This window comes from Scyliorhinus canicula, chromosome 18 (assembly GCF_902713615.1).
Source record: "Scyliorhinus canicula chromosome 18, sScyCan1.1, whole genome shotgun sequence".
Taxonomy (NCBI): Eukaryota; Metazoa; Chordata; class Chondrichthyes; order Carcharhiniformes; family Scyliorhinidae; genus Scyliorhinus; species Scyliorhinus canicula.
Genome location: NC_052163.1, coordinates 853,810 through 876,545, shown reverse-complemented (window position 1 = coordinate 876,545; position 22,736 = coordinate 853,810). Strand labels below are relative to the sequence as shown.

The following is a 22,736-nucleotide window of genomic DNA, read 5'->3' as shown; positions in this document are numbered from 1 at the left end:
ACTCAGACCGGGTACGGCACTCAGACGGTACCGGGTACGGCACTCAGACCGGGTACGGCACTCAGACCGGGTACCGGGTACGGCACTCAGACCGGGTACGGCACTCAGACCGGGTACCGGGTACGGCACTCAGACCGGGTACGGCACTCAGACCGGGTACCGGGTACGGCACTCAGACCGGGTACGGCACTCAGACCGGGTAGGGTACGGCACTCAGACCGGGTAGGGTACGGCACTCAGACCGGGTACGGGTACGGCACTCAGACCGGGTACGGCACTCAGACCGGGTACGGCACTCAGACCGGGTACGGCACTCAGACCGGGTACGGCACTCAGACCGGGTACGGCACTCAGACCGGGTACGGCACTCAGACCGGGTACGGCACTCAGACCGGGTACCGGGTACGGCACTCAGACCGGGTACCGGGTACGGCACTCAGACCGGTACGGCACTCAGACCGGTACCGGGTACGGCACTCAGACCGGGTACGGCACTCAGACCGGGTACGGCACTCAGACCGGTGTACGGCACTCAGACCGGGTTTACCGTGTACGGCACTCAGACCTTGTACGGCACTCAGACGGGTACGGGTACGGCACTCAGACCGGTACGGCACTCAGACCGGTATACGCACCTACCGGGTACGGCACTCAGACCGGGTACCGGGTACGGCCACGTACCGGGTACGGCACTCAGACCGGAGGGTACGGCACTCAGACCGGGTACGGCACTCAGACCGTACGGGTACGGCACTCAGACGGGTACCGGGTACGGCACTCAGACCGGGTACCGGTACGGCACTCAGACCGGGTACGGGTACGGCACTCAGACCGGGTACCGGGTACGGCACTCAGACCGGGTACCGGGTACGGCACTCAGACGGGTACGGCACTCAGACCGGGTACGGCACTCAGACCGGGTACCGGGTCGGCACTCAGACCGGGTACCGGTACGCACTCGACCGTGTACGGCACTCAGACCGGGTACGGCACTCAGACCGGGTACGGCACTCAGACCGGGTACGGCACTCAGACCGGGTACCGGGTACAGCACTCAGACCGGGTACCGGGTACGGCACTCAGACCGGGTACGGCACTCAGACCGGGTACGGCACTCAGACCGGGTACGGCACTCAGACCGGGTACGGCACTCAGACCGGGTACCGGGTACGGCACTCAGACCGGGTACGGCACTCAGACCGGGTACCGGGTACGGCACTCAGACCGGGTACGGCACTCAGACCGGGTACGGCACTCAGACCGGGTACGGCACTCAGACCGGGTACGGATGCTCCTCTTTCCTTTCCAAAACTGCAGGTTTGAGTTCCTTCTTTCTTTTCAAGTTATCAAGTAATCTGGAAACAGCTTTTAAACTGAAGATAGAGAGACAGACCAAGATGCTTCTCTTTCTGAGTACAGCAGCCAAATGTGAAAACGAAATGAAAAAACTAAGAGACAGAAAACAGACTCAAACCAAAGCGAAAGTAAAACCAACTCCCAGAGCCACAGCCCAGCTCCACCCACACAATGAGGTCACTGAAGCCATGTGATAAGACAAAAACATTTCTTAAAGAGACAGTCCCATGACAATTACTGAAGGTGTTTTTGTGTCTGTTTTATGTGTTTATTAATGAGAGTGATTTTGCTCTTTGTATGAATGCTGTGTGTTTATTAATGAGCCATGATGTGGAGATGCCGGCGTTGGACTGGGCTGGGCACAGTAAGACATCTTACAGCACCAGGTTAAAGTCCAACAGGTGAACGGAAGGAGCTGCGCCCTGCAAGCTAGTGATTCAAAATAAACCTGTTGGACTTTAACCTGGTATTGAAAGACTTTTTATTAACGAGTGTTATTTTGGCCTCTGTATTAATGCTGTGTGTTTACTAATGAGGCTGCGTTTGCACTCTGTATTAATGCTGTGTTCATATTACTGACGGTGTTTTTGTTCTCTGTATTAATGTTGTGTGTTTATCAATTAGGCTGTTTTTACGCTCTATATTAATGCTGTGTGTTTATTACGGTGCGTGTTTTGCTGTCTGTATTAATACTGCGTGTTTATTATTGAGGGCATCCTGCTATCTGTATTAATGCTGTGCATTTAGTACTGAGGGTGTCTTGCTATCTGTATTAATGCCATGTGTCTGTTACTGAGGGTGTTTTGCTATCTGTATTAATGCTGTGTTTGTTACTGAGGATGATTTTGTTGTCTGTACTAATGCTGTGTTTGTTACTGAGGGTGTTTTGCTATCTGTATTAATGCTGTGTTTGTTACTGAGGATGATTTTGTTGTCTGTATTAATGCTGTGTGTTTGTTACTGAGGGTGTTTTTCTCCCTGTATTAATGCTGTATGTTTGTTACTGTGGGTGATTTTGTTGTCTGTATTAATGCTGTGTGTTTGTTACTGAGGGTTATTTGTTGTCTGTATTAATGCTGTGTGTTTGTTACTGAGGATGATTTTGCTATCAGTATTAATGCTGCGTGCTTTTTACTGAGGGTGATTTTGCTGTCTGTATTAATATTGTGTTTGTTACTGAGGGTGATTTCGCTGTCTGTATTAATGCTGTGTTTGTTACTGAGGATGATTTTTCTATCTGTATTAATGCTGTTTGTTTGTTACTGAGGGTGATTTCCTTGTCTGTATTAATGCTGTGTGTTTCTTACTGAGGTTGATTTTGCTCTCTGTATTAATGCTGCGTTTGTTACTGAGGGTGATTTTGCTGTCTGTATTAAAGCTGTGTGTATGTTACTGAGGGTGCTTTGCTGTCTGTATTAATGCTGCGTTTGTTACTGAGGGTGATTTTGCTGTCTGTATTAATGCTGTGTGTTTGTTTCTGAGGATGATTTTGTTGTCTGTATTAATGCTGTGTGTTTGTTACTGAGAATGATTTTGCTGTCTGTATTAACGCTGTGTGTTTGTTACTGAGGATAATTTTGCTGTCTGTATTAATGCTGTGTGTTTGTTACTGAGGATGATTATGCTGTCTGTATTAATGCTGTGTGTTTGTTACTGAGGGTGATTTCCTTGTCTGTATTAATGCTGTGTGTTTCTTACTGAGGTTGATTTTGCTCTCTGTATTAATATTGTGTTTGTTACTGAGGATAATTTTGCTGTCTGTATTAATGCTGTGTGTTTGTTACTGAGGATGATTATGCTGTCTGTATTAATGCTGTGTGTTTGCTACTGAAGGTGCTTTGTTGTGTGTATTAATGCTGTATGTTTATTAATGAGGATGTTTTTGCTTCTGTATTAATGCCATGTGTTTGTTACTGAGGGTGTTTACTACTGAGGTTTTTTGCTGTATTAATTTTTGTCTGTATTAATGCTGTTTTTTTTCTTACAAAGGGTGATATTGCCCTCTGTAGTAATGCTATTTGGTTGTTACTGAGCGTGTTTTGCTGTATTAATGCTGTGTTTATTACTGAGGGTGCTTTGCTGCCTGTATTAATGCTGTATGTTTATTAATGAGGGTGTTTTTGCCTCTCTGTATTAATGATGTATGATTATTACTTTGGGTGATTTTGCTTCTCTATTAATGCTGTGTGTTTGTTACTGAGGATGATTTTGTTGTCTGTATTGATGCTGTGTGTTTGTTACTGAGGGTGATTTTGTTGTCTGTATTAATGCTGTGTTTGTTACTGAGGGTGGTTTGCTGTCTGTATTAATGCTGTATGTTTATTAATGAGGGTGTTTTTGCCTCTCTGTATTAATGATGTATGATTATTACTTTGGGTGATTTTTCTTCTCTATTAATGCTGTGTGTTTGTTACTGAGGATGATTTTGTTGTCTGTATTAATGCTGTGTGTTTGTTACTGAGGATGATTTTGTTGTCTGTATTAATGCTGTGTGTTTGTTACTGAGGATGATTTTGTTGTCTGTATTAATGCTGTGTGTTTGTTACTGAGGGTGATTTTGTTGTCTGTATTAATGCTGTGTTTGTTACTGAGGGTGCTTTGCTGTATTAATGCTGTGTCTTTATTACTGAAGGTGTTTTGTTGTGTGTATTAATGCTGTATGTTTATTAATGAGGGTATTTTTGCCTCTCTGTATTAATGATGTATGATTATTACTTTGGGTGATTTTGTTGTCTGTATTAATGCTGTGTGTTTGTTACTGAGGGTGATTTTGTTGTCTGTATTAATGCTGTGTGTTTGTTACTGAGTGTATTTTTCTCCCTGTATTAATGCTGTATGTTTGTTACTGTGGGTGATTTTGTTGTCTGTATTAATGCTGTGTGTTTGTTACTGAGGGTGTTTACTACTGAGGTTTTTTGCTGTATTAATTTTTGTCTGTATTAATGCTGTTTTTTTCTTACAAAGGGTGATATTGCCCTCTGTAGTAATGCTATTTGGTTGTTACTGAGCGTGTTTTGCTGTATTAATGCTGTGTTTATTACTGAGGGAGCTTTGCTGTCTGTATTAATGCTGTATGTTTATTCATGAGGGTGTTTTTGCCTCTCTGTATTAATGATGTATGATTATTACTTTGGGTGATTTTGCTTCTCTATTAATGCTGTGTGTTTGTTACTGAGGATGATTTTGTTGTCTGTATTAATGCTGTGTGTTTGTTACTGAGGGTGATTTTGTTGTCTGTATTAATGCTGTGTTTGTTACTGAGGGTGCTTTGCTGTATTAATGCTGTGTCTATTACTGAAGGTGTTTTGTTGTGTGTATTAATGCTGTATGTTTATTAATGAGGGTATGTTTGCCTCTCTGTATTAATGATGTATGATTATTACTTTGGGTGATTTTGTTGTCTGTATTAATGCTGTGTGTTTGTTACTGAGTGTATTTTTCTCCCTGTATTAATGCTGTGTGTTTGTTACTGAGGGTGATTTTGTGTCTGTATTAATGCTGTGTTTGTTACTGAGGATGATTTTGTTGTCTGTATTAATGCTGTGTGTTTGTTACTGAGGGTGATTTTGTTGTCTGTATTAATGCTGTGTGTTTGTTACTGAGTGTATTTTTCTCCCTGTATTAATGCTGTGTGTTTATTACTGTGTCTCTGTGTGAATTGGTGCTCTCTGGGATTGTGATGTCATTCCATCTCTCTTTGCCCTGATTTTTCGGTGCTGATGGCGGCCGGCAGCTGCAGCTTCTCGAAGGTTTCTTGTTAACCGCGTCCCTCTCCCGCATTCGGCATGGATGTGGATGGAGAACAATGCCAGGAGGAATCTTTAGCCCAGTTTGTGCGGAAGCTGCGGGAGGTTTTCGATGCCGTGGCCGGGGACACGGGAGGATTTCTCCGGGTTGAGAATTTCATTCATCTGGGACTGCAATTCATGGAGGGAGAGGAGGTGAGTGTATCCATCCTCAATGTATCCAATCCCGAATGTATCCATCCCCAGAGTATCCATTCCCACTGTATCCAATTCCCAGAGTATCCTTTCCCATTGTATCCATCCTCAATGTATCCATTCCCAGTGTATCCATCCCCAATGCAGCTGCCCGGGTAATGGGGACCATGTGCCCGGACCAATCCCTTTAATCGGGACAGAATGTGACCCTCAATGCCAATTGGGACGGTGAGGCCAGACCCCCCCTCTTAATGGGGACGATGTGTCCTCTGCACCGGTCAGTTTCCAGCCCGGGGTTGGTCAGTTTCCAGCCCGGGGTTGGTCAGTTTCCAGCCCGGGGTTGGTCAGTTTCCAGCCCGGGGTTGGTCAGTTTCCAGCCCGGGGTTGGTCAGTTTCCAGCCCGGGGTTGGTCAGTTTCCAGTCCGGGGTTGGTCAGTTTCCAGCCCGGGGTTGGTCAGTTTCCAGCCCGGGGTTGGTCAGTTTCCAGCCCGGGGTTGGTCAGTTTCCAGCCCGGGGTTGGTCAGTTTCCAGCCCGGGGTTGGTCAGTTTCCAGCCCGGGGTTGGTCAGTTTCCAGCCCGGGGTTGGTCAGTTTCCAGCCCGGGGTTGGTCAGTTTCCAGCCCGGGGTTGGTCAGTTTCCAGTTTCCAGCCCGGGGTTGGTCAGTTTCCAGCCCGGGGTTGGTCAGTTTCCAGCCCGGGGTTGGTCAGTTTCCAGCCCGGGGTTGGTCAGTTTCCAGCCCGGGGTTGGTCAGTTTCCAGCCCGGGGTTGGTCAGTTTCCAGTTTCCAGCCCGGGGTTGGTCAGTTTCCAGTTTCCAGCCCGGGGTTGGTCAGTTTCCAGTTTCCAGCCCGGGGTTGGTCAGTTTCCAGCCCGGGGTTGGTCAGTTTCCAGCCCGGGGTTGGTCAGTTTCCAGCCCGGGGTTGGTCAGTTTCCAGCCCGGGGTTGGTCAGTTTCCAGCCCGGGGTTGGTCAGTTTCCAGCCCGGGGTTGGTCAGTTTCCAGCCCGGGGTTGGTCAGTTTCCAGCCCGGGGTTGGTCAGTTTCCAGCCCGGGGTTGGTCAGTTTCCAGCCCGGGGTTGGTCAGTTTCCAGCCCGGGGTTGGTCAGTTTCCAGCCTGCAGTGTTCCCGGCCCTGGATCCGCTGTTTCTGGATGTGATTCCTGGGATTTCGAGGCTGAAATCTCTCCTCCCCACAATGTGACTCTGGGAAATATCCCAGCCCCCAGGAAAAGGATTCAATAAAGAAATCCAGCCACTAACTCATTCCCGGTACAATGGGGAGATTCACTCAGTGAAAAATCAGACAATTGTTTTTTCTCAATGATTTTAATGACAGGGATACAAGCAGATCTCAGGCTGCTTCACCCCTTTCACAACACCCTGAGGGTTCTACCCGCTGCCCCGCACTCCCTCACCCTCACACCGAAACAGGAGGAGGCCATTTAGATGGTGGAATCTATCCCACCAATCATTGCAATCATGGCTGATCTGTGAGCTAACTCCCCAAGTGACATTTTCCACCCCATACTTACCCTGACCGGGGGCAGCCGTCAGGACAGTGCACCCTCCAGTGCCATGGTTCCCCCTAGCCGGGGGCGGGATTGGGATGGGGAGGGGAGTCACCACCAGCGGGAACGGCTGGATAATTCCGCCCGGATCTCTGCTGCATGTCCCTCAATACCATTGCTTAACAAAAATGTGGACAACCTCACATTCCTCACAGTTTTTCCCATTCACCTAATCGATCGATATCTCTGTTATTCGAAGCTTCCATCTCTGCAGCTTTGCAACACCACCACTTTGTGTCATCGGTCAGTTTGGAAATGTAACTTTTAATCCAATTATCTATGTTATTAATAACCATGGTGAATAATTGCAGCCCCAACACAGATCCTTGCGAGTCACCACGTTCTATAGTGTAGATATTAGTCTCACTGCTCTATCATTCCGTGCTTTCTAACTTGCCCATCTTGTGACAGCAGAGTGACCAGCACAATTTTTCAATTTAAAAGATCGATTTGTGAATTGAGAGGATGTTGGAAGATTATAGTTAGAGCATCTGCAATGTTCTCACCGACTTACTTTCGAATGCAGGGATGGAAACCGTCTGGTCCTGGGGTTTTATCACATTTTAGTGCCATTATTTTCTTCATTACTGTTATTTTGCAAATGCTAATTTTGGTGACTCTCTGCTCTGACTTCCTTGAGATATTTGTTGTGCTGACATCTTTCTCTACTGTAAATATTGAAGTTAAGTCATTCTGCAACATTCCCATCATTTCCTTATTTTCACTGACATTATAACAGTTATCAGTTTTCGGGGCCACATTGATTCTGACTACTCTCTTTCCTGATGTATTTTAGACAATTTTTATGTTGATTTTACAATCGCACAGCCACTCGAATCCACGCAGGAGCTCCACACCCTCTTCCCGTGCCCCCGGCCCGCGCCCCTCGCCCACCACCCTGCCCCCCACCTCTCTACCATCCCCCCCCCCGCCCCCCGCCCCTTTCTAATCCACTGGAGCCAATCTCCCCCCCATGAGAGCCCTTGAGTTTGGAAGACACTAGAGTCAGATTAACCATCTAGACTGGGTACCTTTGCAGATTAAGGGGACGACAATGACCCTGGTGACCTACAGGGAGCAGTCAGCCAGGTTTCTACTTGTCATTGAGTGAGCACAGGGACTAAGTCTCATGGGGGGAGATTGGCTCCAGTGGATTAGGCTGAACTGGTTGGAGACTTTACATTTGGTGGACTTTACAAAGTTATCAGCAAATTCCCTGACATCTTCCAGGAGAGCCTTGGGAAAATAAGAGGAGCCAGAGCCAAAATCTGTGGACACTGATGCTATGCCTAAATATTTCAGAGCAAGACCAGTTCCGTATTCCTGTTGGAGAAGGTAGAGACCAAGCTTGGGTACCTGGCAAAGCTGGGTATAATAAGGGCTGTGCAATTCGCAGAGTGGGCAGAGCCTGCTGTTCCTGTCCTTAAACCTAAGAAATCGGTCCATCTTTGCAGGGATTAAATGTCTACGGTCAATCGGGTTTCCAAGCTGGATAGGGTACCCCATGCCATGAATAGAAGACCCATTCACCAAACTAGTAGGTGGCCAGGCGTTCACTAAGTTACATAAGAGCGATGTCTAACTTCTACTCGAATTGGACAAGTCTTTCCGCAAATACATCCCGGTCAACACACATGAAGGCCTGTATGAGCCACTCGCTTGCCCTTCAGGGTCTCTCAGCCTGTACCATATTCTAACGGGTCATGGCCAACATACTCTAAGGGATAGTCAGAGTGGCAGTGGACTAGGATGGCGTTCTGATCACAGGGACTTCAGAGTAAGAGCATCTTACAAACCTCGATGAGGTCTTGTGGCGATTTTTGAAAGCAGGGGTACATCTCAAAGGGGAGAAAGGGTTTTCCAAGAAAGCAAAGTGACCTATTTGGGCAATCAGGTGGATTAAAAAAGGTTAGATCCAGTGGAGGTCAAGGTCGGGACATTAAGGAAGCACCAACTCCAAGAAACATCACAGAATTGAAATCTTTCCTGGGATTAGTCAATTATTATGGGAAGTTTATCCCGAATTTGGCCCCCTTGCCATCTCGTTACACTACTGCTGTGAAAGTACCAGAAATGTTCTGGGGGGGGCGCCACAGGTGGAGGCCTTTGAAAAAGTAAAATGGTAGCTGCCGTTGTCCAATCCATTGGCCCATTTTGAACCCAAAAAGGACCTCAACCTGACGTGTGATGCATCTCCTTACAAAGAACAAAGAACAAAGAAAAGTACAGTGCAGGAACAGGCCCTTCAGCCCTCCCAGCCTGTGCCAACCATGCTGCCCGTCTAAACTAAAATCTTTTACACTTCCAGGGACCATATCCCATCCTATTCAGCTATTTGTCAAGATGCCCCTTAAATGTCACTATCGTCCCTGCTTCCACCACCTCCTCCGGCAGCGAGGTCCAGGCACCCACTACCCTCTGTGTAAAAAACTTGCCTCGTACATCTCCTCTAAACTTTCCCCCTTGCCCTTAAACCTATGTCCCCTAGTAATTGACCCCTCAAACCTGGGGAAAAGCCTCTGATTATCCACTCTGTCTATGCCCCTCATAATCTTGTAGACCTCTATCCAGTGAGAACAATCTGAGTTTATTCAACCTCTCCTCATAGCTAATGCCCTCCATACCAGGCAACATCCTGGTAAATCTCTTCTGCACCCTCTCTTTTTTTAATAAATGTTTTTTATTCAGTTTTCATGTTTTATATTGAACAAATTACAAATTGTTAGAGAGAGAGATAAAAGAACACGCAAAAGTTAACATATATATTTACAGGTAAGCATCTTCGTAGTAATAACTGTGGCCGTCCCCTTTAACCGGCATACATATTTTACATTCCCCAATATGGCCGAGGCACATGTTTATTGGCATTTATTTACAGTTTGGTTTTGGGCCTTAGCTAGCCGTCAAACCCCCATAACGAACCCGTAGCCCCCCCCCCCCCGCAACCTTCCCCCGATTCCCATCCATTTTCCTCTGATTCTTGGCCACCCGACTATTCTTCCTCTTGTACGTTGGCCACAAACAGGTCCCGGAACAGTTGCATGAATGGCTCCCACGTTCTGTGGAAGCCGTCGTCCGACCCTCGGATGGCGAATTTGATTTTCTCCATTTGGAGAGATTCCGAGAGGTCGGACAGCCAGTCTGCAGCTCTGGGTGGTGCTGCTGACTGCCAGCCAAACAGGATTCTACGGCGGGCGATCAGGGAGGCAAAGGCAAGGGTATCCGCCCTCCTCCCCAGGAATAGATCTGGCTGGTCTGAAACCCCGAAGACCGCCACTATCGGGCATGGCTCCACCCTCACCCCCACCACTTTGGACATAGCCTCGAAGAAGGCTGTCCAGTACTCCACAAGTCTGGGGCAAGACCAGAACATGTGGGCGTGGTTGGCCGGGCCTCTTTGGCACCGCTCACATCTGTCCTCCACCTCCGGGAAGAACCTACTCATACGGTTTCTCGTTAAGTGGGCTCTATGTACCACTTTTAGTTGCGTCAGGCTGAGCCTTGCGCACGTGGAGGTGGAGTTGACCCTATGCAGTGCTTTGCTCCAGAGTCCCCACCCTATCTCAATTCCCAGGTCGTCCTCCCATTTCCTTCTTGTTGCGTCCAGTACGGTATCGTCCCTATCTACCAGTCGGGCATACATGTCGCTACAGTTCCCTTTCTCTAGGATACTTGCGTCCAGTAGGCCTTCCAGTAGTGTCTGTCGTGGCGGTTGTGGGTACGTCCTTGTCTCCTTTCGTAGGAAGTTTTTGAGCTGCAGGTACCGCAGCTCGTTCCCCCTGGCTAGCCGAAATTTCTCTGTCAGTTCGTCCAGTGTTGCGATCCTGTCGTCCGTGTATAGGTCCCTGATTGTCAGTGTCCCTCCGTCCTGCCTCCACCTTTTGAAGGTGGCGTCGGTCAGTGCTGGTTTGAACCTATGGTTGTTGCAGATGGGAGCCTTGTCCGACATTTTGGTCAGGCCAAATTGCTGCCGCAGTTGGTTCCAGGATTGGAGGGTGGCCGTCACCACTGGGCTGCTGGAGTGTTTTTTGGGTGGGGATGGGAGTGCTGCCGTGGCGAGGACCCGGAGGGAGGTCCCCATGCAGGAGGCCTCCTCCGCACGGACCCACTCGGCTTCTGGCTCCTGGATCCATCCCCTTACTCGCTCGGCTGTTGCCGCCCAGTGGTAGAATTATAGATTCGGGAGGGCTAGCCCCCCCCGGATTTTGTTTTTTGTAGGACCTTCTTTGGGATCCTAGCATTTTTACCCCCCCCCCATACGAACGCCATGATAAGTTTGTCCAGCACTTTGAAGAAGGCCTTGGGGATGTAGATCGGAATGGATCTAAACAGGAAGAGGAACCTGGGCAGTACGTTCATTTTGATCGTCTGGACTCTCCCCGCGAGGGAGAGCGGGAGTGTGTTCCATCTTTGCAGGTCCTTTTTTACTTCCTCCTTCAGACTGGCGAGGTTCCATTTGTGGATCCCTTTCCAGTCATGGGCTACTTGGATCCCCAGGTAGTGGAATTTGTGTCGGGCTTGTTTGAACGGCAGCCCCTTTAGTGCTGCCCCCCTCCCCCCCTGCGGGTGTACTGGGAAGATCTCGCTTTTGCTCATGTTGAGTTTGTAGCCCGAGAAGGCTCCAAACTCTTTCAGGAGCGCGATGATTCCGTCCATGCTGCTTTGTGGGTCCGAGATGTAGAGGAGCAGATCATCTGCAAAGAGTGAGACTCTGTGCTCTCTGCCTCCCCTTCGGATCCCCCTCCAGCTTTTTGCTGCTCTGAGCGCGGTTGCTAGTGGCTCGATCGCTAGAGCGAACAGCAGCGGGGCAGTGGGCATCCTTGTCTGGTGCCCCTGTGCAGCTGGAAGTATGGGGAGTCGGTGTTGTTTGTCCGTACGCTCGCCATGGGAGCGTTGTATAGGAGCTTTACCCAGGAGGTGAATCCTGTTCCAAGCCCAAATCGCTCCAGTACCTCTATGAGGTATTTCCATTCGACCCTGGCGAAGGCCTTTTCTGCGTCCAGGGAGACGATCACCTCTGGTACTCTCTCCCCGGAGGGGGTCATTATCACGTTCAGCAGGCGCCTGATGTTCGAGGTGAGCTGTCTACCTTTGACGAAGCCCGTCTGGTCCTCTGTGACCACCTCTGGTACACAGTCTTCTAGCCTTTTGGCTAGGATTTTGTTCTGCACACTCTCTAAAGCCTCCACATCTTTCTGGTAATGTGGTGACCAGAATTGAACATTATACTCCAAGTGTGGCCTAACTAAGGTTCTATACAGCTGCAAAATGACTTGCCAATTCTTATACTGAATGCCCCGGCCAATGAAGGCAAGCATGCCATATGCCTTCTTGACTACCTTCTCCACCTGTGTTGCCCCTTTCAGTGACCTGTGGGCCTGTACACCTAGATCTCTCTGACTTCAATACTCTTGAGGGTTCTACCATTCACTGTATATTCCCTACCTGCATTAGACCTTCCAAAATGTATGACCTCAAATTTCTCCGGATTAAACTCCATCTCAAGCCGCTGGAAAGGCAGAACAGAAAGATCCATTGCCTCCGCGTCCAGGAGTCTCTGTGATTCTGAGTGGAGGTATTCTCAAATTGAAAAGGAGAGCTTGGCGATTGTGATTGGGGTAAAAGAATTTGAGCAGTTTGTCGATGGCAAACACTTTAGAACAGTGATTGATTGCAGGCTCTTACTGGGACTTTTTAAAGAGAATCAGGCAATCCTCTTTATTGCCTCTTCCCGGATACAGCGCTGGGCCCTTTGCTGCTTCTGAATATCTCCTGGAGCACCGCCCTGGAATGGGAATAGCTAGGCTGATGCCTTGAGTCACCTCCTGTTGCCCACCAGCCCAGCTCTCTTCCGGTATTGGAAGAGATCACAATGGCCCTGAATTACCAGTGAGATATTACCAGTGTCTGCAAATCACGTCAACGCTGGACACAAAACTGTCAACATTAAAGCATGTGATCCTATTTTTAAATTCTTTCCTGGGACGTGGGCGTCGCCGGCTGTGCCAGCATTTATTGCCCATCTCTAATAGCCCGTGAGGAGGCAATTAAGAGTCATCCACGTTGTTTGTCCGTGGTGGAGGGAGTGAATATTTGTGGAAGGGGAGCAATCAAGCGGATCTTCTTTGTCCTGGATGGTGTTGAGCTTCTTGAGTGTTGTTGGAGCCGCGCTCATCCAGGCAAGTGGAGAGTCTCCCATCACACTCCTGACTTGTGCCTTGTTGATGGTGGACAGGCTTTGGGGGGTCGGAGGTGAGTTATTCGTCGTAAGATTCCTCTGATCTGCCCTGCTAGCCACAGTATCAATGTAGCTAGTCCAGTTCAGTTTCTGATCAATGATTACCCCAGAATGTTGATTATGGGGGATTCAGCGATGGTCATGCCATTGAATGTCAATGGGTGGTGATTAGATCCTTTCTTGTAGGAGATGGTCATTGCCTGGCAGTTGTGTGGTGAGAATGTAACTTGCCACTAACCAACCCCAAGTCTGGATATTGTCCAGGTTTTGCTGCATTGGGACAGGGACGGCTTCAGTATCTGAGGGGTCGCGAATGGTGCTGAACATTGAGCAGTCATCCGCAAACATCCCCACTTCTGACCTTATGATGGAAGGGAGGTCATTGATGCAGCAGCTGAAGATGGCTGGGCCTAGGACACTACGCTGAAGAACATAGAACATAGAACATACAGTGCAGAACGAGGCCATTCGGCCCATCGAGTCTGCACTGACCCTTGGAAAGAGCACCCTACTCAATCCCACACCTCCACCCTATCCCCGTAACCCAGTCACCCCACCAAATCTTTTTTCATTTTAGACACTCAGGGCAATTTATCATGGCCAATCCCCCTAACCCGCACTTCTTTGGACTGTGGGAGGAAACCAGAGCACCTGGAGGAAACCCACGCAGACACGGGGAGAATGTGCAGACTCCACACAGACAGTGACTCAAGTCGGGAATAGAACCTGGGTCCCTGGAGCTGTGAAACAACAGTGCTAACCACTGTGCTGCCCTGGCGCCCGGTATTCTCAGTCAAATGCTGCTTGATGTCTAGGGCAGTCACTCTCACCTCTGGCATTCAGCTCTTTTGTCCGTGTTTGAACCAAGGCTGTAATGAGGTCAGGAGCTGAGTGACCCTGGGCGGAACCCAAACTGAGCGACCGTGAGCAGGTTATTGCTGAGTAAGTGCCGCTTGCTAGCGCTGTTGATGACTCCTTCCAACACTTTGCTGCTGATGGAGAGTAGACTGATAGGGCGGTAATTGGTTGGGTTGGATTTGTTCTGTTTCTTGTGTACAGGACAAACTGGGCAATTTCCCACATTGCCAGGTAGATGCCAGTGTTGTAGCTGCACTGGAACAGCTTGGCTAGGGGAGCGGCAAGTTCTGGAGCACAAGTCCTTCAGTACTATTGCTGGGATATTGTCAGGGCCCACAGCCTTTGCAGTATCCAGCGCCTTCAGCCGTTTCTTGATATCACCTGGAGTGAATCGTATTGGCTGAATACTGACATCTGTGATGCTGGGGACCTCCGGAGGAGACCGAGATGGATCATCCACTCGGCACTTCTGGCTGAAGATTGTTGCAAATTCCTCAGCCTTATCTTTTGCACAGATGTGCTGGGCTCCTCCATCATTGAGGATGGGGATATTCGTGAAACCTCCGCCTCCAGTGAGTTGTTTAATTGTCCAACACCATTCATGGCTGGCTGTGGCAGGACTGCAGAGCTTAGATCTGATGCGTTGGTTGAGGAATCGCTGAGCTCTGTCTATTACTGGCTGCTTCTGCTGTTTGACACAAGTAGTCCTGTGTTGTAGCTTCACCAGGTTAACACCTTCATTTTTCGGTCTGCCTGAAGTTGCTCCTGACATGCACTCCTGCCCTCTTCATTGAACCAGGGCTGATCTCTGGGGCTGGCTTGAGGATGTTTCTTTCAGTCTGTCCAGGCACAGCTTACTGTGTATGTTTTTAAATATTAAATATGTTTTTCTCTTTCATCTTTAACGCATTAACTTTCTTTGGACGTTACCTTTCCCAGAATATAAACACCTTTCACATTGTCTTTACAGCCATTACTTTTGGGGAAAATAAACTTAATAACATTGCATTATTAATTGTTGATCTTTGCCAGTTTTAAACACAATTACTGTTTATTTATAGCAGAAATAAAGATGAAATATGCAGTAATTACATTGGAATATCGGCAAGCTGACCTACTATGTCCCCCTTAACCTTCCCACCCTCTACCCACACACACAAAAGACAAACAAACACAGAGGGGTGGAAAGGGGTCAAGCATAGTAAGGATTAGGGTAAAAGGGATAAGAGTCCTTGTTTTCAATGCCACAGGCTTTACTTCTAGCACGCTGATTGATCAAAGCCTCCAGAATACAGTTGGTGATGGTCTTCATGTCGGAACATTCATTCGGTACTCACATGCAGTAGGATTCCTTCTGGAGCAACATTCAGTCTTTATTAAACTGGGACTTCAATTTACAGGTTTTAAGCTCAATCCTTTGCAGTTTCAATAAAATGATATCCAGGCTTATGGGAGCGGCAGAAGAGTTCTTATATTCAATCTTTAGAGAGTATTCATCAGATCTTTGAGAGAGAGAGAAAGTTAGAACTCCTCCATCCAGCTTGCAGAATTGAAACTGAAACAAGAGGACGGCATGTGGCGCAGTGGTTAGCACTGGGACTGCAGCGCTGAGGACCTGGGTTCGAATCCCGGCCCTGGGTCACTGTCCGTGTGGAGTTTGCACAATCCCCCCGTGCCTGCGTGGGTTTCACCCCACAACCCAAAGATGTGCAGGGTAGGTGGATTGGCCACGCTAAATTGCCCTTTAATTGGAAAAAACAAATAAAATAATTGGGTTGTCTAAATTTATTTTAAAAAAGAAAGTGAAACGAGAAAACCAGCCTTGGGACCCCAAAGAACCTCAGAGGAAAATGATCCAATCACCGCCTGTTGCCAGGCGGAATACAGCCTTTTCAGCTCATTCATTGGCCACTACCTTGTTAATCAAATCAAGTCAGCAATGATGTCGGCCAATCGGCTATCACCAATTTAAAATAACAAAGCCTTCTAGAATCTGCTTGTTTGAATTAAAGGTTGCTTTGCCTTAAAGTCACCGGGCCATTAATTTTCCATGGATCAAAATTGTAATTGCAAAAATAAACTAAAGGGGAAAATAAGGTTTTAGATAGGAACAAACAGGAGGGCCCCCAATCTAGCTTTGCTCATAGAATCCCTGCAGTACACAAGAAGGCCATTCTTCCCATCGAGTCTGCACCAGCCCTCCAAAAGAGCATCCCACCTAAGTCCAGTACTCCACCCTATCCTCATAACCCAGTAACCCCACCTAATACTAAGAGACAATTTAGCATGGCCAATCCACCTAACCTGCACGTCTTTGGACTGTGGGAGGAAACCGGAGCACCCGGAGGAAACCCACGCACACACGGGGAGGATGTGCAGACTCCGCACAGACCCGAGGCCGGAATCAAACCCAGATCCCTGGCGCTGTGGAGCACCAGTGCTAACCACTGTGCCTCCTATCTCCACTTCAAAATGCCTGCTTTTTGACTTAACCCTTTTAAATTAATCACACACACACAAACACACACAGTCCCCACAAGCCTACTTCACAGTATCAAGTAATATTGGAAAAATTATATTTTATTTACATGATATCTTACATTGGCATTTATTGCCTGTTTTTATATTTCAAGTTAGTTTTCTCGTATTCTTCAATTTCTCCCTCTAAATTTTTTTCTGTTTGTTGGTTTCTGAAATGTTCCCAATCTTCTGCATTTCCACTAATCTTGAAACACTGAACATATTTTATTTCTACCAAAAGGATGTGGAGGAGGCAGAGGAGGTTTACCAGGATGTTGCCTGGTATGGAGGGTGTTAGCTATGCAGAGAGGCTGAATACACTCGGACAGTTTTCATTAGAAAGACGGAGGTTGAGGGGTGACCTGATAGAGATCTACAAGATTCTGCGGGGCGTGGATAGAGTGGATGGGCAGGCATTCTTTCCCAGGGTGGAGGGGTCAGTCACCAGGGGGCAGAGGTTTAAGGTCCGTGGGGCAAAGTTTAGAGGAGATGTGTGAGGCAGGTTTGTGACACAGGGCGGTGAGTGTCCTGGAACGCGTTGCCAAGGGAGGCTGTGGAAACAGATACATTAACGGCGTTCAAAAGGCATCTTGACAAACACATGGATAGGATGGGTATGGAGGGATACGGCACAAGGAAGTGCTGAGGGTTTTGGCCAAGGTTCGTATCATGACCGGTACCCTAACTGGTGACGGAGAATCGTGATTTGGTGTCAGATCAAAACCCGGCGTGATTTCCATGTCAGAACCTATTCTCTGCCCATCCATGCTTCACGATTTTGGCGTTGGCTAACGGAGAATCCCATTACTTGTGTTCGGTCTGCTCAGGCGCTTTGAGTGTGAGCATGATAAAATAGTGGTTAGCATTGTTCCTTCAAAGCACCAGAAACATTCTGAATTCTCCCTCTGTGTACCCAAACAGGCGCCGGAATGTGGCAACTAGGGACTTTTCACAGTAACTTCATTGCAGTGTTAATGTAAGCCGACTTATGACAATAGATTATTATTGTTATTATTAGTGGTTTGTAGTCTTTCTGTGGCCAGTGTCCTGATTGTTAGCAACATGAGATGTTTCACCTGTATGTTTATCAGATGCAGGATTCACTGCGCTGCCCCCTCTGTTGCAGTCGGGCTGGTGCAGGGGGCAGGTGCCATGGTGACTGGATTGCCGTTGGTGTTGGTTCTGATAGTTGCAGAAGGTGTCTGCAATTGTGGATGTCGTGGACAGCATCTGAGGCTACCATGTGACTGTTCAGTTGTGGACATTACTGTGTGACCACTGCCAACTGGTCATGGCCACATGTGCCCTGAATCCCTGAATCCTGACCATTTGACCTGGTGCTAGAGCACCTGGTCTGTGGACATCTCAATAATTGGCATTTTGCTTCTCCATTGCAGGACGGCATTGTTCACGTGGTTTTCAGTTTGGCTGCATCAGTGCCTGAGCAGTGGGAATGGAGGCCCGGGTGTGCCGAAGGTCATTGTGCTGACGAGGGCTGGTCCTGTCAGGTCTCACAGGCTGAGGACTGCAGCACAGTCATCTGTGTGATCCTCTGCTTTGCTGAGTTTACTGGCCATTCTGTCAGGCCATTTGTGATATGGTCAAAGTCCAAAGTGTGCGCAAAGTTTTGGAATTCAGTGGAGATGCATTGGCGACGCCGTCTGTCACGAGTCTCTGAGGGAGGCTGTGTGGTGCGGTGTCTCTTCAGCTTGATGATGATAGTTTCACACTTCACTTCTGGCAAATAGTCAAGTTCAAACCACCGGCAGTACGAATCGGCAAGACTAAATGTCGTTTACCATTCCGTTCGAAGGTGTCGGCTGTTGTGAATGACGTGGGAGGTCCGGCACCTGGTGTAAATCCAGCTGTTCCTTTGCTCGATGTGGTTTGTGTGCATTGCATGGTGCACATCTGGAAACTGCCCTCTCCATGTCAGCGTAGATGGAGGGCCAGCGTAGTGATTCCGAGACCCTGCATATGATTGAACCAGGTTAGACATATATAGTATTTGCAAAAATTAAACAGAATAGTTTTGACAGATGGATGAGAGCATTAAAAATAGACCAAACACATGAGGGTGTTAGGGAAACGGTTATTTTGGAGGAATTTAAAGATTCACTTCCCGCAGTCATGAAAATTCATATGGAAGAGCAAAGGATTAAAACTGCTGGACAGGCCGCAGAAATGGCAGATGGTATTGAATTAGTTGATAAATGACGGTTTGTTCTTCGTCATCAATTTCAGTCTGTGAAGGATGGAAACTGGGGAAATGAAAAATCCACAGGTGGTCAAGGAAAAGGAGGTTTACAAAGAACAAAGAACAAAGAAAATTACAGCACAGGAACAGGCCCTTCGGCCCTCCCATCCTGCGCCGATCCAGGTCCTTGATCTAAACCTGTCTCCTATTTTCCAAGGTCTACTTCCCTCTGTTCCCGCCCATTCATATACCTGTCTAGATGCTTCTTAAATGATGCTATCGTGCCCACCTCTACCACCTCCGCTGGTAAAGCGTTCCAGGCACCCACCACCCTCTGTGTAAAAAACTTTCCACGCACATCTCCCTTAAACTTTCCCCTTCTCACCTTGAAATCGTGACCCCTTGTAACTGACACCCCCACTCTTGGGAAAAGCTTGTTGCTGTCCACCCTGTCCATACCTCTCATAATTTTGTAGACCTCAATCAGGTCCCCCCCTCAACCTCCGTCTTTCCAACGAAAACAATCCTAATCTACTCAACCTTTCTTCATAGCTAGCACCCTCCATACCAGGCAACATCCTGGTGAACCTCCTCTGCACCCTCTCCAAGGCATCCACATCCTTCTGGTAACGTGGCGACCAGAACTGCACGCAGTATTCCAAAGGTGGCCGAACCAAAGTCCTATACAACTGTAACATGACCTGCCGGCTCTTGTACTCAATACCCCGTCCGATCAACCTGCATTGCCACCTTCAGGGTACAATGGACCTGAACTCCCAGATCTCTCTGCACATCAATTCTCCCCAAGACCCTTCCATTGACCATATAGTCCGCTCTTGAATTTGATCTTCCAAAATGCATCACCTCGCATTTGCCTGGATTGAACTCCATCTGCCATTTCTCTGCCCAACTCTCCAATCTATCTATATTTTGTTGTATTCTCTGACAGTCCTCCTCGCTATCTGCAACTCCACCAATCTTAGTATCATCTGCAAACTTGCTAATCAGACCACCTATACCTTCCTCCAGGTCATTTATGTAGATCACAAACAACAGTGGTCCGAGCACGGATCCCTGTGGAACACCACTAGTCACCCTTCTCCATTTTGAGACACTCCCTTCCACCACTACTCTCTGTCTCCTGTTGCCCAGCCAGTTCTTTATCCATCTAGCTAGTACACCCTGAACCCCATACGACTTCACTTTTTCTATCAACCTGCCATGGGAAACCTTATCAAACGCCTTACTAAAGTCCATGTATACGACATCTACAGCCCTTCCCTCATCAATTAACTTTGTCACTTCCTCAAAGAATTCTATTAGGTTTGTAAGACATGACCTTCCCTGCACAAAACCATGCTGCCTATCACTGATAAATCTATTTTCTTCCAGATGTGAATAATTCCTATCCCTCAGTATCTTCTCCAACAGTTTGCCTACCACTGACGTCAAGCTCACAGGTCTATAATTCCCTGGATTATCCCTGCTACCCTTCTTAAACAAAGGGACAACATTAGCAATTCTCCAGTCCTCCGGGACCTCACACGTGCTCAAGGATGCTGCAAAGATATCTGTTAAGGCCCCAGCTATTTCTACCCTAGCTTCCCTCAGTAACCTGGGATAGATCCCATCCGGTCCTGGGGACTTGTCCACCTTAATGTCTTTTAGAATACCCAAAACTTCCCCCTTCCATTTGACAACTTGACCGAGAGTATTTAAACATCCATCCCTAGCCTCAACATCCGTCATGTCTCTCTCCTTTGTGAATACCGATGCAAAGTACTCATTAAGAATCTCACCCATTTCCTCTGACTCCACGCATAAATTCCCTCTTTTGTCTTTAAGTGGGCCAATCCTTTCTCTAGTTACCCTCTTGCTCCTTACATACGAATAAAATGCTTTGGGATTTTCCTTAACCCTGTTAGCCAAAGATATTTCATGACCCCTTTTAGCCCTCTTTATTGCGCGTTTGAGATTCGTCCTACTTTCCCGATATTCCTCCAAAGCTTCATCAGTTTTGAGTTGCCTCGATCCTATGTATGCTTCCTTTTTCATCTTAGCTAATCTCACAATTTCACCCGTCATCCATGGTTCCCTAATCTTGACATTTCTATCTTTCATTTTCACAGGGACATGTCTGTCCTGCACTCTAATCAACCTTTCCTTAAAAGACTTCCACATTTCAAATGTGGATTTACCCTTAAAACAGCTGCTCCCAATCCACATTCCCTAGCTCCTGCCGAATTTTGTTATACTCTGCCTTTCCCCAATTTAGTACTCTTCCTTTAGGACCACTCTTGTCCTTGTCCATGAGTATTCTAGAACTTATGGAATTGTGATTGCTATTCCCAAAGTAATCACCGACTGAAACATCAACCACCTGGCCGGGATCATTCCCCAATACCAGGTCCAGTATGGCCCCTTCCCGAGTTGGACTATTTACATACTGCTCTAAAAAACTCTCCTGGATGCTCCTTACAAACTCTGCTCCATCTATGCCTCCAACACTACACGAATCCCATTCAATGTTGGGGAAGTTAAAATCTCCCATCACAACCACCCTATTGCTCCTACATTTTTCTATAATCTAAATTTCCAATTTAGTTGGAAATATTAAAGAGATTTTGCCTCAGGTTAAAAAGGAAACTTATGAGGGTGGACGAGAGATAAGAAAACTTAAATGTTTTCATTGTAATCAAGTTGGACACAAAGTCACAATGTTGGTGGCTTAAGAAAAGTACTGGACACTCTTTAAAATAGGATAAACCAGTGAGGTTTATTGAAGTGAGAAAAGCAACAATGGAGTGTACAGCCAGTTCAGACATTGGTGGATAAGAAGGTGTTCGATCTTTTTAAAGATTTTATTTGTGAGGGTAAGGTTTCCTCATATGTACAAGGTGGAGTAGGTGAGGAGAGATCTTAAGGGATACAGAAGCAAGTGAATCATTAATGGTGAGAGATAAGGGGAAATGTAGTGTGTAAGGAGTATTGCTAGAAAAGGTGGTAATATGTGGAATTAATGGTGATTAGTATTCCATTATGTAAGGTAAGATTAGGGAGTCCAAAGAAAAGTGGTGAAGTGGTAGTAGGGGTAAATGGAGAAATTACCTTTTTCAGGTATACAGTTTATCCTGGGTAATGATACAGCTGGATCACTGTGGGAGTGATGCCTACTGTGGTTGAAAAGCCGGTGGAAGTCAAACGAATGAGATGTTGCAAGAAGCATATCCTGGGGTGTTTTCAGACTGTGTGGTAACAAGATCTCAAAGATACATTTTGAGACAGGACGAGGCAAAATGAAGAAGTAAAGATATTGGCCGGGATTCTCCGACCCTGCGCCGGGTCTGAGAATCCCCGGGAGGAGGCGTGAATCCCCCTCCGCGCCGCCACAATGCTGGCTTCCCTATTCTCTGGCGCCATTTTTCGAGGGCCAGCGGGATTCCCGCCTCACTGGTCAGGGGGCCATTGACTGCGCCCCCCCCCCCGGTGATTCTCCGGGCTCCGATGGGCCAAGCAGTCCCGCCGGCGTGAATTACTCACCTCATTCACGCCGGGACCTGGCAGGTAAGTGTGCGGAAGCTGTCACGGGGGGGGGGGGGGGGGGGGGGGGGGGGCCGGGAGGGAGCCCCCACGGTGGCCTGGCCCGCGATCGGGGCCCACCGATCTGTGGGCAGGCTGGTTCCGTGGAGGCCTTCTTTCCTCCGTGATGGGCCCCTGTAAGCTCCGCTATATTGCTGGAGCGGAGAAGGGAACCCCCACGCATGCGCAGAAATAGTCCGGCCGTACTGCGCATGCGCGGAAATAGTCCGGCCGTACTGCGCATGCGCGGAAATAGTCCAGCCGTACTGCGCATGCGCAGAAATAGTCCGGCCGTACTGCGCATGCGCAGAAATAGTCTGGCCGTACTGCGCATGCGCGGAAATAGTCCGGCCGTACTGCGCATGCGCAGAAATAGTCTGGCCGTACTGCGCATGCGCGGAAATAGTCCGGCCGTACTGCGCATGCGCGGAAATAGTCCGGCCGTACTGCGCATGCGCGGAAATAGTCCGGCCGTACTGCGCAT

At 48.0% G+C, this 22,736-nt stretch overlaps 1 protein-coding gene across 1 annotated transcript in view; it reads left to right on the top strand.

Moving 5' to 3' along the window:
- Positions 1–5,062: 5,062 nt before the first annotated feature.
- Positions 5,063–22,736, top strand: part of rab11fip4a (RAB11 family interacting protein 4 (class II) a) — a 151,049-nt gene continuing 133,375 nt past the window's right edge. Inside the window, exon 1 of the mRNA XM_038777895.1 lies at positions 5,063–5,297. Within this exon, the coding sequence (XP_038633823.1) occupies positions 5,142–5,297 (156 nt within the window). The 5' untranslated portion in view covers positions 5,063–5,141. The remainder of the gene's footprint in view (positions 5,298–22,736) is intronic.